The sequence below is a fragment of the Pongo pygmaeus genome, chromosome 7 (assembly GCF_028885625.2).
Source record: "Pongo pygmaeus isolate AG05252 chromosome 7, NHGRI_mPonPyg2-v2.0_pri, whole genome shotgun sequence".
Classification (NCBI taxonomy): Eukaryota; Metazoa; Chordata; class Mammalia; order Primates; family Hominidae; genus Pongo; species Pongo pygmaeus.
The window spans coordinates 97213700-97227467 of NC_072380.2; the positions used below are offsets into that span (position 1 = coordinate 97213700).

Here is a 13768-nt window from a genome sequence, read left to right on the forward strand (position 1 = left end):
TGATTAGAGAGCACAATATATATTCATGAATATTGGAAAACATATTAACAAGAAACAATGTTTTGTTATGCAAATTTGAACTATCCTCTGGTAGTATGGTATTCCATTTGAAATGTTTGTTTGAAAATAACAGCATGGTACACTTGACAAATGGTATTATTTGGAGTCAGAAGACATGAATTTCAGGCCTAGATGCACATGTGTTGACTGGTTAAGCTTGGAGAAGTCATCTCTTTTTTGTGCCAGTTTCCTTCATGGGCAAAATGGCTTAACACTACTGACCTTACAGAATTATAAAAATTAAATGAGAAAATCATTTTAGTGGCTTATAACCCCACAACAACCATTTGAATGTATTAACTTTTTAATTACACAAAGCTGTATACAAAATATAGAGTTAGCAATGTTAGACAAAATACAGAGATTATATTAGAATCAAAATATTGCAAAAGAGATCATTCATCAACTTGCCTTTAAAAGCATGTTCAAGACGTATTTCCATGTGATCCAAGGAGAAAACTTCACAGAAAACCTTGGAAAATTTAATAACAAATAAGAGCAATGGAATTTACTCATTTACTGGTCCCAGGTGGAGTGTGCCTTTTAAAATTATTTTCTGATTCAACTGTAACCAAAGATTTATTTGAAGTCAGAGTAGAAATTATAGGCAGAGTTTATGAATTTTGAGTAGTTTAAACAGTACAAGGAACAGATACACTACCAGCCTATAAGAATTATTTGTGTAGATTTCAAATCTATCCCTTCTTAGAAATGAATAGGCACCTTACTTTGGTTTTATATACTATACATCTGTCAAAGTTAAGCATAATGAAAAGGAAGGCTGGAGGTTGAATCAAGACGTGGAGCAAGATCTTCTCTGGTCCTCTGGTTATTGATCTTTGTAGAGCTACTGAAAGGTCCTGGTGAGAATATGGCCCTGAATTTGTTCTCAGGTTTTGCCTCTGGGTAGCCCAGAAATTTTAGCCCCCTAGGGAAGACCAAGTATTTTTGTTAGCATCAACTACTTAGTAACTATAAGTTTTTATTCATGAACAGGGAAAAGCAAGAATTGTTTTCATGAGGGCAATTTAGAAAGAAACAGGTAAATACCAGAAAATGTTTAAAGTTACTACTAATCTAAAATGAAAATTTAATATTCAGTAATAAAATGCAACACACATATTACATTTTCAGTTTCTTTTCTTGTGTTTTAAACCACGTTTGTTGACAGTAAAATATAAGCATCAAGTCAGAAGTTTAGCCATCAGGTAATGATTTATTAGAATGTGGTGTATCTACCTGAGAAAGTGCCCCACAGCCATTAAAATAAACATTACAAAGACCATTTAACAGGCCTGAGAAATGTTTTTAATATAAACCAAAGAGAATGAGTTAGAATACATGACTGTACATATATTACGCTTTCAATTATGTGAAAAATATGGATGCTTATAGAAAAAAGATTAAAGGATTATAGTAGTTGTTCTGGGGTCTGAGACTTAGAGTTGTAGTTTTTTTATGTACTTTTTTTTTCCCAAAATGTTACTTTATTATTGCTAAGGCTTAATAATAACAAGCTCTTTTTTAAAAAAGACACTTAAAATAATGTTTGCTGTGTTAATATGCCTTTGTCCAAAAGGCACTTAGTTTTAAAATTAAATTACCTTTGTCCAAAACAATTATTGTTTAAGAACGGTAGATGAAATCAAATGTCCTTATCCTTCCTAGAGAAAAGTTTTCTATTTTATCAAATAAACTACTATTAAAATTAATATTACCAGTTTTTAGCTTTTGCTAGCTAAGAAAGTTACATATGTCAGATATTATTTAAAGCATTAAAAGGCAAAATAAGAAAAGGGTACATAGAAAATAGAAACGTTTATTAAATAAAGAAATTAAATTCTCAAATTTTCTCCATGAATTGGTTTTATTAAAATTGGACTGAATTTTTTAAATTTATTACTTGACAGCAGGTGTTTTAGCGTTTTCACTGTAAAATGGACCTTGAGGAAAGAATTATTATTATATGTTTGGCTTCCTTATAAACCATTATCTATTTGATGAGTAAGTATTTGGGAGAAAATTATCCTGACCAAGAAATATTAGGGAAAATTAAGGGCTATTAAAGGAAAGGAGTGGAAATATAACTCCAAAGGGTAAGGAACAAGAAAAACAGGAAGAATGAAAAAAATTAAAGCTTTTAACTAGCCTGGAGGTTTAGATTCCATTTAATTCTGCTGGATTGCCATTTCTGCTGTCAGTCTATAATCTTAAATGAACTAGTTCCTTAGTCTCAATACTATTTGCCAATCTAATATTTGATAAAGGCAAAATTTCTTTGATTTACTGTAGGCCGAATTCTGATGAGAAGGCCAATACCTGTCTTTCTTGGGCTGCCTTCCACCTACTCCCCTCTGTATTTTGAAGAACCCCTATATCCCATATCTTGCAATCCCAGAAAGCCTTCCCCGCTTTCTATCCTTGTCTTGTTATGTTTTTGTACATTAGGACAACATCCAGTCTTCCCTCCTTTTATTTCTAATTGACTCAAGAGTGCCCAATGAAAATTAAGAAAGTCTTCAGCTCCATTAAAAGTTGTAAAATTAAAAATTATGCCCTCGTGTTAGCCCATGTTACTGGTGGAGGATGTCCAGGTTCTTGAACAAATAATTGGGCAAAATGCACAAACAAAGGAAGGAAAGAATGAAGTAACAAAAGCGGAGGTTTGTGGAAAATGAAAGTACACTCCACAGGGTGGGAGCCAACAGAGCATAAGGTCTCAAGAGCCTGGTGACAGAATTTTCTGGGGTTTAAATACTCTCTACAGGTTTCCCATTGGTTGCTTGGCGTACACCCTATGTATATTAAGTAGTGGCCCACAATCAGTCCGATTGGTTGCAGGAGGGGACCAATCAGAGGTACTTTCAATTTTTCATCGGCCATGCAGAAAAAGGTGGCGGGATGAGGAGGGGCGCAAAGGGAGTAGCCTCTGGTCCTTTCATTACTTGGGCGTGGAAAGGTGGGGTTTTCCTTTTTATTTAGTTCTAGGAAGTCAGCATGAAACAGCCTTAGGTTCCCTGCCTCCAGACCCTATTCTCCTGCCTCACCCATTCCCAATTTTGTTTTGTGAATGACCTATCACATTAAAATATTTAAGTCCTGATGCTGCCCAACGTCCCATCAAAGTGGAAGAAAGAATTGGTAAAACGTTACCCGATTCCTTGGTGAAAGTCATCCAGACAAGCTTGGTGGCTCATGCCTATAATCCCAGTATTTTAGGAGCCCAAGATAATCCCAGTATTTTAGGAGCCCAAGTTGGGCAGATCACTTCAGTCCAAGAGTTCGAGACCAGCCTGGGCAATATGGCAAAATGCTATCTCTACAAAAAATACAAAAAAATTTAGCCGGGTGTGGTGGCATGCAGTAGTCCCAACTACTTGGGAGGCTGAGGTGGGAGAATTGCTTGAGCCCAGGAGGCAGAGGTTGCAGTGAGGTCACACCACTGGTCTCCAGCCTGGGTGACAGAGTGACACTCTGTCTCAAAAAAACAAGAGAGAGAGAAAGAAAAATAGTCATTTTCCTTTGAAGTAGCTCACCAAAATATTCAGAGAACAGGCCACTCACCATAGGAATTTATACCAAAGGAAAGTTGTTTAGTAATGTACCAGGTATATTACTAAAATGTATGCCCCACACTAAAAGCATATCATAAATACAGTGAGCAAGTATGGCTCTTTCTCAGCATAAGATCGGGCCATGCCACCGTTGGAGGTTTGGTAATCCTTGGCTGGGGGAAGCAATAGAAATATTGATAAACATTTTTGTTTCCTATAAAAATAGTATTAAATTACATTGCAATTAAAGTAGCAGTGAATATAGTGAACTTTACTTGCCCTGTATTTTTACTATAGCACTCTTACATCATTGTATATTTTGATTGTGTTTTAGAGATTTTCTTAACCCAATTTATAGATTGGCTTGTTTAATGAACCTGTAAAACTACACATTGGTGTCCTAGGGAAACGGTCCTGCTGAAAGAGCTTGCCTTTCATTTCAAGCAGCAACTTCTACTCTAGAAGAGATCAGTCAATTGCCATATTTCCTTTTCGCTCAATAGTTTTGGGTGTTATAGCTCATGCAAAGTGGCTTTGTATTTTGGTTCACTGACTTAAGGTACTCTGTGAATTCAACTTATAAATAACTAATGTAGACCTTGTTTTGTGATTGAAATGAGGGGCAGGTCTAGCTGACCCTTTTGATTCTCAAGCCCCTAGTGGTATGGATGATATTCATAACCCTTTTCAGCCTCATCCTGCCTGTGCTCTTTGAAGTAAACTATTATGTGTTGACATCCATGACCTGTTCTTTGCTAGCTGTTCTTCAGCTCTAATGGACTTTGCTTATTCACAGAAGATGGCACCTCTCTTGAACCCTGTCTCATTTCATTTCTTTTCCTTTCCAGATATCTCTTCGTTTTTCCCCAGCATGTTCTAAATCACTTTTGAATACCCTAAGTCTCTAATGTAGGAGATATTCTTAGTACTAAGGAATTTTGCTTTAAATTTGGTTTAATAGTGCTTTTTGCGCTTCCCTCACCCCACAGTATAATAGTTTTAAATGTCTCTAAATGAATATTTGGAAACCAGTCTATCTTAACTTTTATTATATTTCATATATTATTTCCTAAAAAGAGACGATCACATTTTCATCTGTATGTATAAACAAGATGTAATTTTATGAATTAACCTATTATAGAACTTGGGTTTTTTTATTTTCTTCCCATTCTAGTTTCTCATTTCTGACTTTCATATTAGATTGTTTTTATTGACTGTTTTAAAGCAATTATAAGAATGTAATCCAATATTTTATTCTGTCACAATAAAATATGTAACAATCATAATTCTAAGTCAATAATGCTATTTTCTTTATAGTGAATAATGTAATTACATGTCTAGTTCACTGGAAAATAGTCATGGAAATGAGGAAATGTATCCCAGTATTTTTTCATTGACCTTTTAGGTTACTCAAATGTGCTGTCATATAAAAATTTGTTGTATATGTGGATGCAGTACAAATAATATGAAGCTTCTGAATCTATGAATTATATATTTTTATAAATGAGTTAATCCTTATACCTTGATTCCTTTCATTGTTTAATAGAAATTAATTGATTGTGGTGAATATCATTTTTCACTTTTCAGCAAAGGTTTTAAGTTTTATTGATTTTTTGTTAAATATGCTTGTAATATCTAACTATAAAATATCTCTAGTCTCAATTTGCGCATCTAGCAAATGGTCAGAATAATTAAAAGATATCTTGATAAATATTTCCCACCGTGAGTAGTCAACAGTTTTATCCTCATGCTAGCTTCATGTCATTCAAACTGTCTCCTTTTGTCTGCAATCAGAGGAGTCTTTGTTACTGAAAAGATTCTTAAAGTGAGCTGAAGCACCATATTGATTTGTCTCTCATAGCTGTTTTCTTTAAGCTGGTTTTACTTTTTATCTTGCTGGGCTGTTTACTGTTTGAACAGTAATTTTATTTCTTTGTTCCTGTTCTGCAAGATCTTTTCCTCTTTTAAACTAATGTGCTAATAAGTGTTTGATGTGTAAGAGGAATATTTCTGTTCATAAGAAGTGTAAATCTATTTTACCAAGCAAAGAAATATATTTAGGAATGAAGGTCAGCATAATTTCAACAAATTGCATGGTACTGTTGGAGCAAAGCTCCTAGTCCTTTCATACTTTACAAATGAGTTCCTCTTGGAGGTCACACTCTAAAGTCCAGAAAGCATAGACTTAGCATCCTATTTTCTTAGTGAAAATTAAATCTGCCAATAAATACCTGCATCTGAATATTAGAGAACAGCAGCAGAAAGAAAACATTTATTGAAATTTTCTACCAGGCCATTCTGTTAATCATTTCACATATTTGATAGAACTCTCGGGCATCAAACCAACTCTTAGTCCCATTTGTGTTTTGTAAAGGTTATTTGATTACCACAGGCGTGTGCCTCCACCTCCCCGTGCAGTAATTCCACTGAAGCGTCCCAGAGTGGCAGTCACAACGACTCGCAGGGGGAAAGGAGTCTTTTCCATGAAAGGTGGATCGAGATCTACTGCCAGTGGGTCAACAGGCTCTAAATGTAAGTAATGTCCTTCATTTTATTTCTCTTTAAAGAAGGGAGTGATTAACTATCATTGCACAAATGCCTATATTCAATAAATTAACCAGATAGTTATGAAGGGCCTGCTATGTATAAAGTATTAGAAAATCATAAGATCAATAAAAAATGGTCCCTGCTTTCCACCATACTGTGTTGCAGTAGGGGAGACAAACACAAACATGTCTAACAAAAATCCAGGACCAATTTGAAAAGTATTTTATCAGAGCAAATAACATTGTGCTCTTGGCTTAGCTTGTGATATATTAAACTACTGAAATATAATATGTTGCTTTTAATGAAGAAATAATTTTACTTCCAAAGGGAGTGCATAAACTGTCTTTTCAGAGAAACATACAAAATTAGTTTATGGTTTGAATATTTGAGCAATTAAGAGAGGCAAACTATAGAGATGTTAAAAGCATAATTTACCATACCATGATAAATTATGATAAGATATATGTACCTGAAGATATATTTAATGTCATAAAAAGTAAAATAATATTTGCATAGTTTCACATTAATTAGTAAAAAGCAGTGATACAAACTTTCCAACTAAACACATTGCTAAATTTTTATGTGGAGTGATACAGAAAAAAATTTTATTTGTTGTTAGAATATTATTCCTAAAGAGAAGATAACAAAATTTCCCATATTCCTTGAGATTGCCTTTTATCAGAAAACAAACAGATAATAAGCTGATCAATAGGTAAAAGAATAAACACATAGAGAAAGTTGGGAACACTATATTTCATTGATTGAGGTGACATTTGAGTGGAAACCTAAAGGATGTGAGGAAAAGAGAAAGTGACCTTGAAGCTGTCAGAGACAGAGCATTCTGTGGAGAGAAAGCGGTCAGTGCAGAGACCTTAAGTTGAATAGTCAAGGAACAATAAGGAAGCCAGTGTGGCTGCAACAGAGCCGAGCCAGAGAGAGAAAGTCTGGCTGGGGATCAGGTCAGAGAGTTAGACACAAGGCAAGTTCCAATGCAGCTTGGTAAGCCGCTGTTGAGACTTGGATTTACTCTGCATCCCAACCATTTAAGACAAGTAAGGCAAATAGTATTATCCCAGTTTTATTGATGAGTAAACACAGAAAGTCATATAGCTAATAGACATAGTAAAGTCTCTTAGTTCTTATGCCTATGTGCTATCTGCTGTAGAACACTACCTTTTATTTCAGCACTATACTGAGAAGGAATCACTATTGAAATACTTTGTTTTTACAAAATGCAGTTCAAAATGCAGGAAGGTACTGATGCTTCTGAAAAGGCTAAAGTTTGTTGTACTCAACAAACTTTGTGGACCTAACTAAGATAACTTCAATAGCACAGTAAATAGATTTATGGATTTCTATGTAATTATGTATTCATGTATCTATTCTGTAGATAGATAAATATGAATTCCGTTTTGAGTCTTAGTAATAAAAGGAGTTTCTGCAGCAACTCGTTGGAGGTTAGGTCACCCCAATGTGGAGTATACACAAGTTTCTATCTCTCAAAAAGTCTCCAAGTGTTGAAAATTTCAATGACTTGTTTCTTACATTGGAAAAAATAAACAACGAAGGGATTTTTATAGAAAGACAAATTGCCAAAGTCAGCTACTTGGAGAAATAATGTGAAGAGACTTTACAGTTTGTAACCATTACAACATGTAACATAAGAATCTATCCTTAAGTCCAATGGTAAATCACACATGAGGTTTAATTTCATCTTTTCTTTCTGTGTGTGTTTGTGTGTGTGTGTGTTTGTGTGTGTGTGTGTGTGTAAGATGCGACAGTCTTGAAAAAAGGCTAAATCTGAAAATTGGACTACTAAATACAAATTAGAGATGCTTTGAAAGAAATGTGGTGTGTTTTATTTTTTAGCAGCAATCATTCTTTGGAACTATGCATCCTAGAGTTTCTCTGTTATGCTGGAAAGATATAGATAAGCAATAGGTAGAAAGATAAATTATGGGATAAAAAGATTTTGTAAGGACAATCAAGACAAATGATCATTTAAAATCTATTCAGCATATTATAATTGTGTTAATTTTACTTACTTTTGTAAAGTGATGTATCTTTATTATATTGAGGTTAAATCAAAAGGAAATGTTTCATATAAAACACTGGGGAAAATCACTTTAAAAGATTTATCCTAAGGATTAAATCTAAGCTTGGAGGTAGAATAGTCACGTGGCTTCCAGCATCAGTAAGATAGCTCCAAGGGATTACCGCAGAGAGACAGGCAAGCCATAGGCTATAGGTGCAACCCCAGTAAGATACTTGAGTTGGGGAGCTTGGCGGGCCTGGTTTACGTAGTAGAAGAGGGGCCCCTGGGCCTGCTCCAAGCCAGCCCTGCAGCAGAGCTTCTGTGTAGTAGTCAATGTCATGGTCAGTCACATCCCAGAGATTACCCAGAAACAAGGGGCAGCCAGCCATGATGTACTTGAGCATGATGCCAGCCCCCTGTTATTATAGAAAGACAACAGACTGCTCTATTCTATTCATTTCATACAGTTCTATAAATTTAGAGCTCAAGTCACAAAAGCTAACTGTTGATTAGTGTTACTTTAGTGAAACATTATAAAAATGTATAATTCATTGGCAAGCATAACTAGAATCATGATTTTATATTCTTTTTAGGAGCATATTGGCAGATTACATTATGTATACATATATGTAAATAAAATATATATGTGCATGTATAAATATTCATTAATTTATAGTACTTTTTATAATTAGGTTGGTTTCTGGGAATAACAAAAGTTTCTAACTCAAATCACAAATGAAAAGTATCAGTGAAGTTTAAAATATATTATGTTAATATTGAAATAATTTGAATAAAGATTTACTAAGGTATATATCTTACTCTTCAATTAATAGCTGTTTCCAGCATTTAATGGTTTGGCAAGTTCAGAGGAGGAAATTAATGTTATAGCTTGGATAATTTGTCATTTCTTATTTCAGAATTTGTAATATGACTGAATTCTGCTAAGGAGAAAACTATATAAAGAAAAATATATTAATGTGATAATTTACCAAAAATGAATACTGATAAGTATTTAAAATGAATTGCTTTAAATAGATTGCCACTAGGTATTTCTGTCCCTTTTAAAATCAAATTGAACTAAAACTATAATCAACTTGTCCTGTTCTGACATCATAGAGTCATAAAATAAAGAAAATGTGATATTGCAGATTAGCATTTTACAAAAGAGAAAACATGAATATCAGTGAGCTTTAGCTGTAGCTTCTTAGTGGAAAAACTGATGCCCTCTGGAAAAAAAATATTCGATCAAATCAATTTCTTTAAAGAATTAATTTAAATTCTAATGTCTAACAAGAAAGACTCTAGTAAGTTTGAATGCCTTTGGGGACCTGTCAATGCACTTTCAGTGACAGAATAGGTGACAAACTAATATAAATGCCCTGAAGCATCTAACAGGAAATTAAAGACAGTTCAATTAAAGTTAAAATTGAGAATTTATCCCCAATGCTAAGAAGGCTTTCTTATGTTGGGTTCCTCCCCTCAAAAGTATGTGATTGAAATACAGAGATAAAGCATCAACCAGAGAAATAATATTAATACTCAGCAACGTATCATTAAACATTCCCATCCATCCATTATCCTAGGCAAAGTATATTCTGCTTTAGAGATTTTTAAAGAGAGAACGTACTATCAGCCGGAAAGGTTAGAGAAGGCTTAACAGAGGATTTTGAATTGAGTTTAGATGAGCCAGTGGATTCGGAAAGATAGAAAGAGATACTTGCTTTCTGGGAGACAGGATCTGGGTGGAGAAGAACAGAGGCTTTCCTGTCAGATTGCCTGGAGTGGAGTCTGTTCCATAGTATACCACCATGGTGGCCTTGGGGAAATCCTTTAACCCCTATATACCTCTAATTTCTACCTGGAAATTGAAAATAATATACTGTGTATCCAATAGTTATTGTAAGAATTAAATTACTTATGTATATAAAATGCTTAGGCACATAGTAATGTTCAATGAGGTTAATTATTGCTACTACTACTATTATTATAGCAGTTAAGAGTATGAAATATGAAATTGCTGAACCTAGAATCCAATAGTGCCTCAGCCATTTATTATGTGTGTTTTGCAGCAAGGTACTTGCTTGCTGTGCCTTAGTTTCTTCATCTATAAAATGGGAATGATAATCTTACTGCCTTCTCTGTAGAGTTGTGAGGATTGAATGAGCTAGCACATGTAGAGCTATTAGAACAGTGTCAGCTAATATAAAAGCCTTAATAGATAATACTGTGACAGTAAAAATAATAACTATTATTATCTGAAGTAAAGATTTACTGCTAGGAATGTCAGTTAATAAACTGAGGACATTATTATTAAACAAGATATAAAAATGGGTAAAAGGATAATGAAAAACTGTGCAGAGTACTGAAGGGTTTGGATTTCATGCAGGGCCAAGATAAAAAATTCTCAGGAAAGTGCTACCTGCTCAAAATGATATTTTAGGACATCTGTATGATAGGTGGCATTAGTTGGCGAGAGCTGCCATAACAAAGTACCACAGTTCGGGTGGCTTAAACAACAGAAATTTATTTTATCACAATGATGGCAGCTGACAGTTGGAGATCAAAGTGTCAGAAGGCTTGGTTCCTTCTGATGGCTGTGAGGTAAGGATCTGTGTCAGTCCTCTCTCCTTGACTGGCAGATGACCATCTTCTCCCCATGTCTTCACACTGTTTTCTCTCTTTGTGTGTCTTGTCTAATAAATTTCCTCTTGTTATAAGGACAAGTTTAGACCCCTCTATGTTGCAAGGGCGTCACCTGTCCTCTAACTTCAGGCCAGTTGTTCATTTTTTTATTATAGGACTTACACTTTTCTGCTTCATGTTATAGTTATTTGTATGCGCATCTAATCTTTCTATTTTCAATTACAAATTCATTCAAGTTAATTATGCTTTGCACAGATTATACTCTTAAACATTTGTGAAATGTGACATCACTACTATTTTTGCTTTTTGCATTTTACTTTTCGTCATACATTTTATAGTTGACTTTGAACCACATCTTTAGAAATGCTACAGCTCAGAGAAAATTAGTTACAGAATATGTTGCATCAGTCGGTGAAACAAGGGGGCAAATTCTGGCCTACACTCCAGGGTCTAAAAGAAATCAGTATGACGTGTATTTTCAAGCTATGTGATCTGAGATCTGCTACTTCTGTTACTTAGAAGGCTGTTTTTGCTTGCTGAAATCTAAAGTATCTTTTCAGTCGTAACTCAAAAATTCATTCTTTTGTGACTATTTTCACAATCAGTTATCATCAAAACTAATTTAGCTTTTCTCTTTGCCCACATAGCTGATACAAGTTCAATTAATCAGCACCTAACACAGACAGGTACTAATTTTCCATTGATGAAATAGACATGAGCCCTGAGGAACTATTTCATAGACAAAATAGACATGATCTTTCATTTTCAGGCACTTATATCTGGTCAGGGGCAGGGAGGACCAGAAAATTTAAAAATGGGAGATAATTTCAATATCAAGTGACAGAACATTTTTACTATTTCTCATTTTTTGTATTTTATATGTATAATAATAAATTACTTACATGTTTCTTGTCTGTCACTAGTTATAGAGTCCATGAGACCAGGGAGGCAGTTCACCATGATGGGCAGTGGGGGGTTGGAAGGTAGGACCTAAATACCCATGGCTTTGGAGTCACGTAGCCCACTCTAAACTTGAAGTGTTGCCTATTGGCTAAAGCAATCTTTTTAAAGAACATTTTAAAAATTTTTTTAGAAATAGAGTAGAGTATCACTCTGTCACCCAGGCTGGAATGCAGTGGCATGATTGAATAGCTCACTGTAACCTCAAACTCCTGCACTCAAGCTATCCTCCCACCTCAGCCTCCTGAAGAGCCAGGAATACAGGCGCATACCACCATGCCTGGCTAATTTCCTTATTTTTTGTGGGATAGGGATCTCAGCACGTTGCCCAGGCTGATCGTAAACTCCTGGCTCAAGCAATTCTCCTGCTTCAGCCTCCTAAAGCACTGGGATTAGAGGCTGAGCCACTATGCCCAGCCTGCTAAGCAATCTTAAACACATTACTTAACTTCTCTAATCCTCACTGTTCAAATCCAAAAGTAAGTTTAACAATTCTGATTTGCATATTTGGAATAAATTAAATGATACACTTGCAGCTTCTAATGAAATGCAAGATGAACAGATGCAGATAGTAGGCATTTAATGAATACTTATTGAATAAAATCCACTCATTCTCCATTTCATTTTCTAAAAAATATAGAAAGAATGGGTATAGATGTATGTAGGCATAAGTATTATGAATACATACATATGCATATATATGTAATTCCCTGTTCTAGGAAATTTCATCTATGGGGTGGGTGATAACCAGTTGGTGCAATTTATTTTAGCAAAATGCTTTAAAGTTTGGCTTTTGAAAACTATTTTCTAGACCAGCAAATTAGCCTGTTCATATTAAATTAGCTTAAAAAATTGTATTATGTATTATGTTACAAGGGTATCACCTGTCCTATAACTTCAGGCCAGTTGTTCATTTTCTTATTATAGGAGATGATATATATATATATATATATATATATATATATATATATATAGAAAGGGACAGATGGAAGCAGAGCAGAGGCGTTGAAGTGATCATGATAAAGAGTTCCGGGAACCTTCCTTTTCTTTTTCTGAATATTATTGAATTAAACTCAGTGATTCCTTGATCGTATTTTTCACATCAATTGAAGCTGCATGGCACAATAAAAAGTGTAGAATTGAAAGTAAGAAAATCTAGGTTTGAGCCTAAACTCTTACCTGTGCATATCACATGACTTTGGGAAAATCATGTACATCATCAGATTCTCAGATTCTTTATTGTTGAAATGCTGTATTTAAAACTGATTTATAAATTAAATGATATGCGCATTTTATTTATTTCTTTGTTTTGGACATTCAAATAATGTATTAATGGCTGGGGAAAATAAATAACAAATTAATGTGATTTACTGTCAAAGTCCACATGATTATAAACATTTTTCAGTTTTCTAAATAGTTGATAGGAAGCATGGTATTGGTAAGGGAGGTTATATAATTATCTAGAGCAGGGTTTCAATAGTTTGGCATGATCAGCATTTGGGGTCAGATAATTCTGTGATGTGGTGTGGGCTATCTTGTGCAGTGTAGGATGTTGAACAGACTAAATCCTCACTAGAAGCCAGTAGCACCACCCCCTCCAAGTCGTAACAAGGAAAAATGTCTCCAGACACAGCAGAATCTCTCCTGCAGAGCAAAATCACCATGTTAAGAACCATGGATCTTGACAGTTAGCTGAAACTTCTTTATTTACCCTGAATAGACTTGACCCAAAGATGATTAAAATAAATTGAAATATTTTTGACCACATAAGTCAGAAATGCACAGATTTTTATATAGACAGATGGTATCATCCCGTGTGCCTAATACTCTTTTTGGATTATATCTCATGTCACAGCAGAAGGCACAATCATTTTGTCAACTGTATCAGAATGTAATAACATTTATCACCAAATCAATGAACTCTACAGAGAGAGCAGATCTGAAATGACTTAATGTGACTTATTTTTTA

At 34.5% G+C, this 13768-nt stretch overlaps 1 protein-coding gene across 9 annotated transcripts in view; it reads left to right on the forward strand.

The window, feature by feature from the left end:
* Nucleotides 1-13768, forward strand: part of RALYL (RALY RNA binding protein like) — a 722957-nt gene that overhangs the window by 656338 nt on the left and 52851 nt on the right. For all 9 annotated transcript variants that reach the window (XM_054498886.2, XM_054498887.2, XM_054498885.2 and 6 more), the window contains one exon: nt 5989-6146. In XM_054498886.2, coding sequence (XP_054354861.2) covers nt 5989-6146 — 158 coding nt within the window. The remainder of the gene's footprint in view (nt 1-5988; nt 6147-13768) is intronic.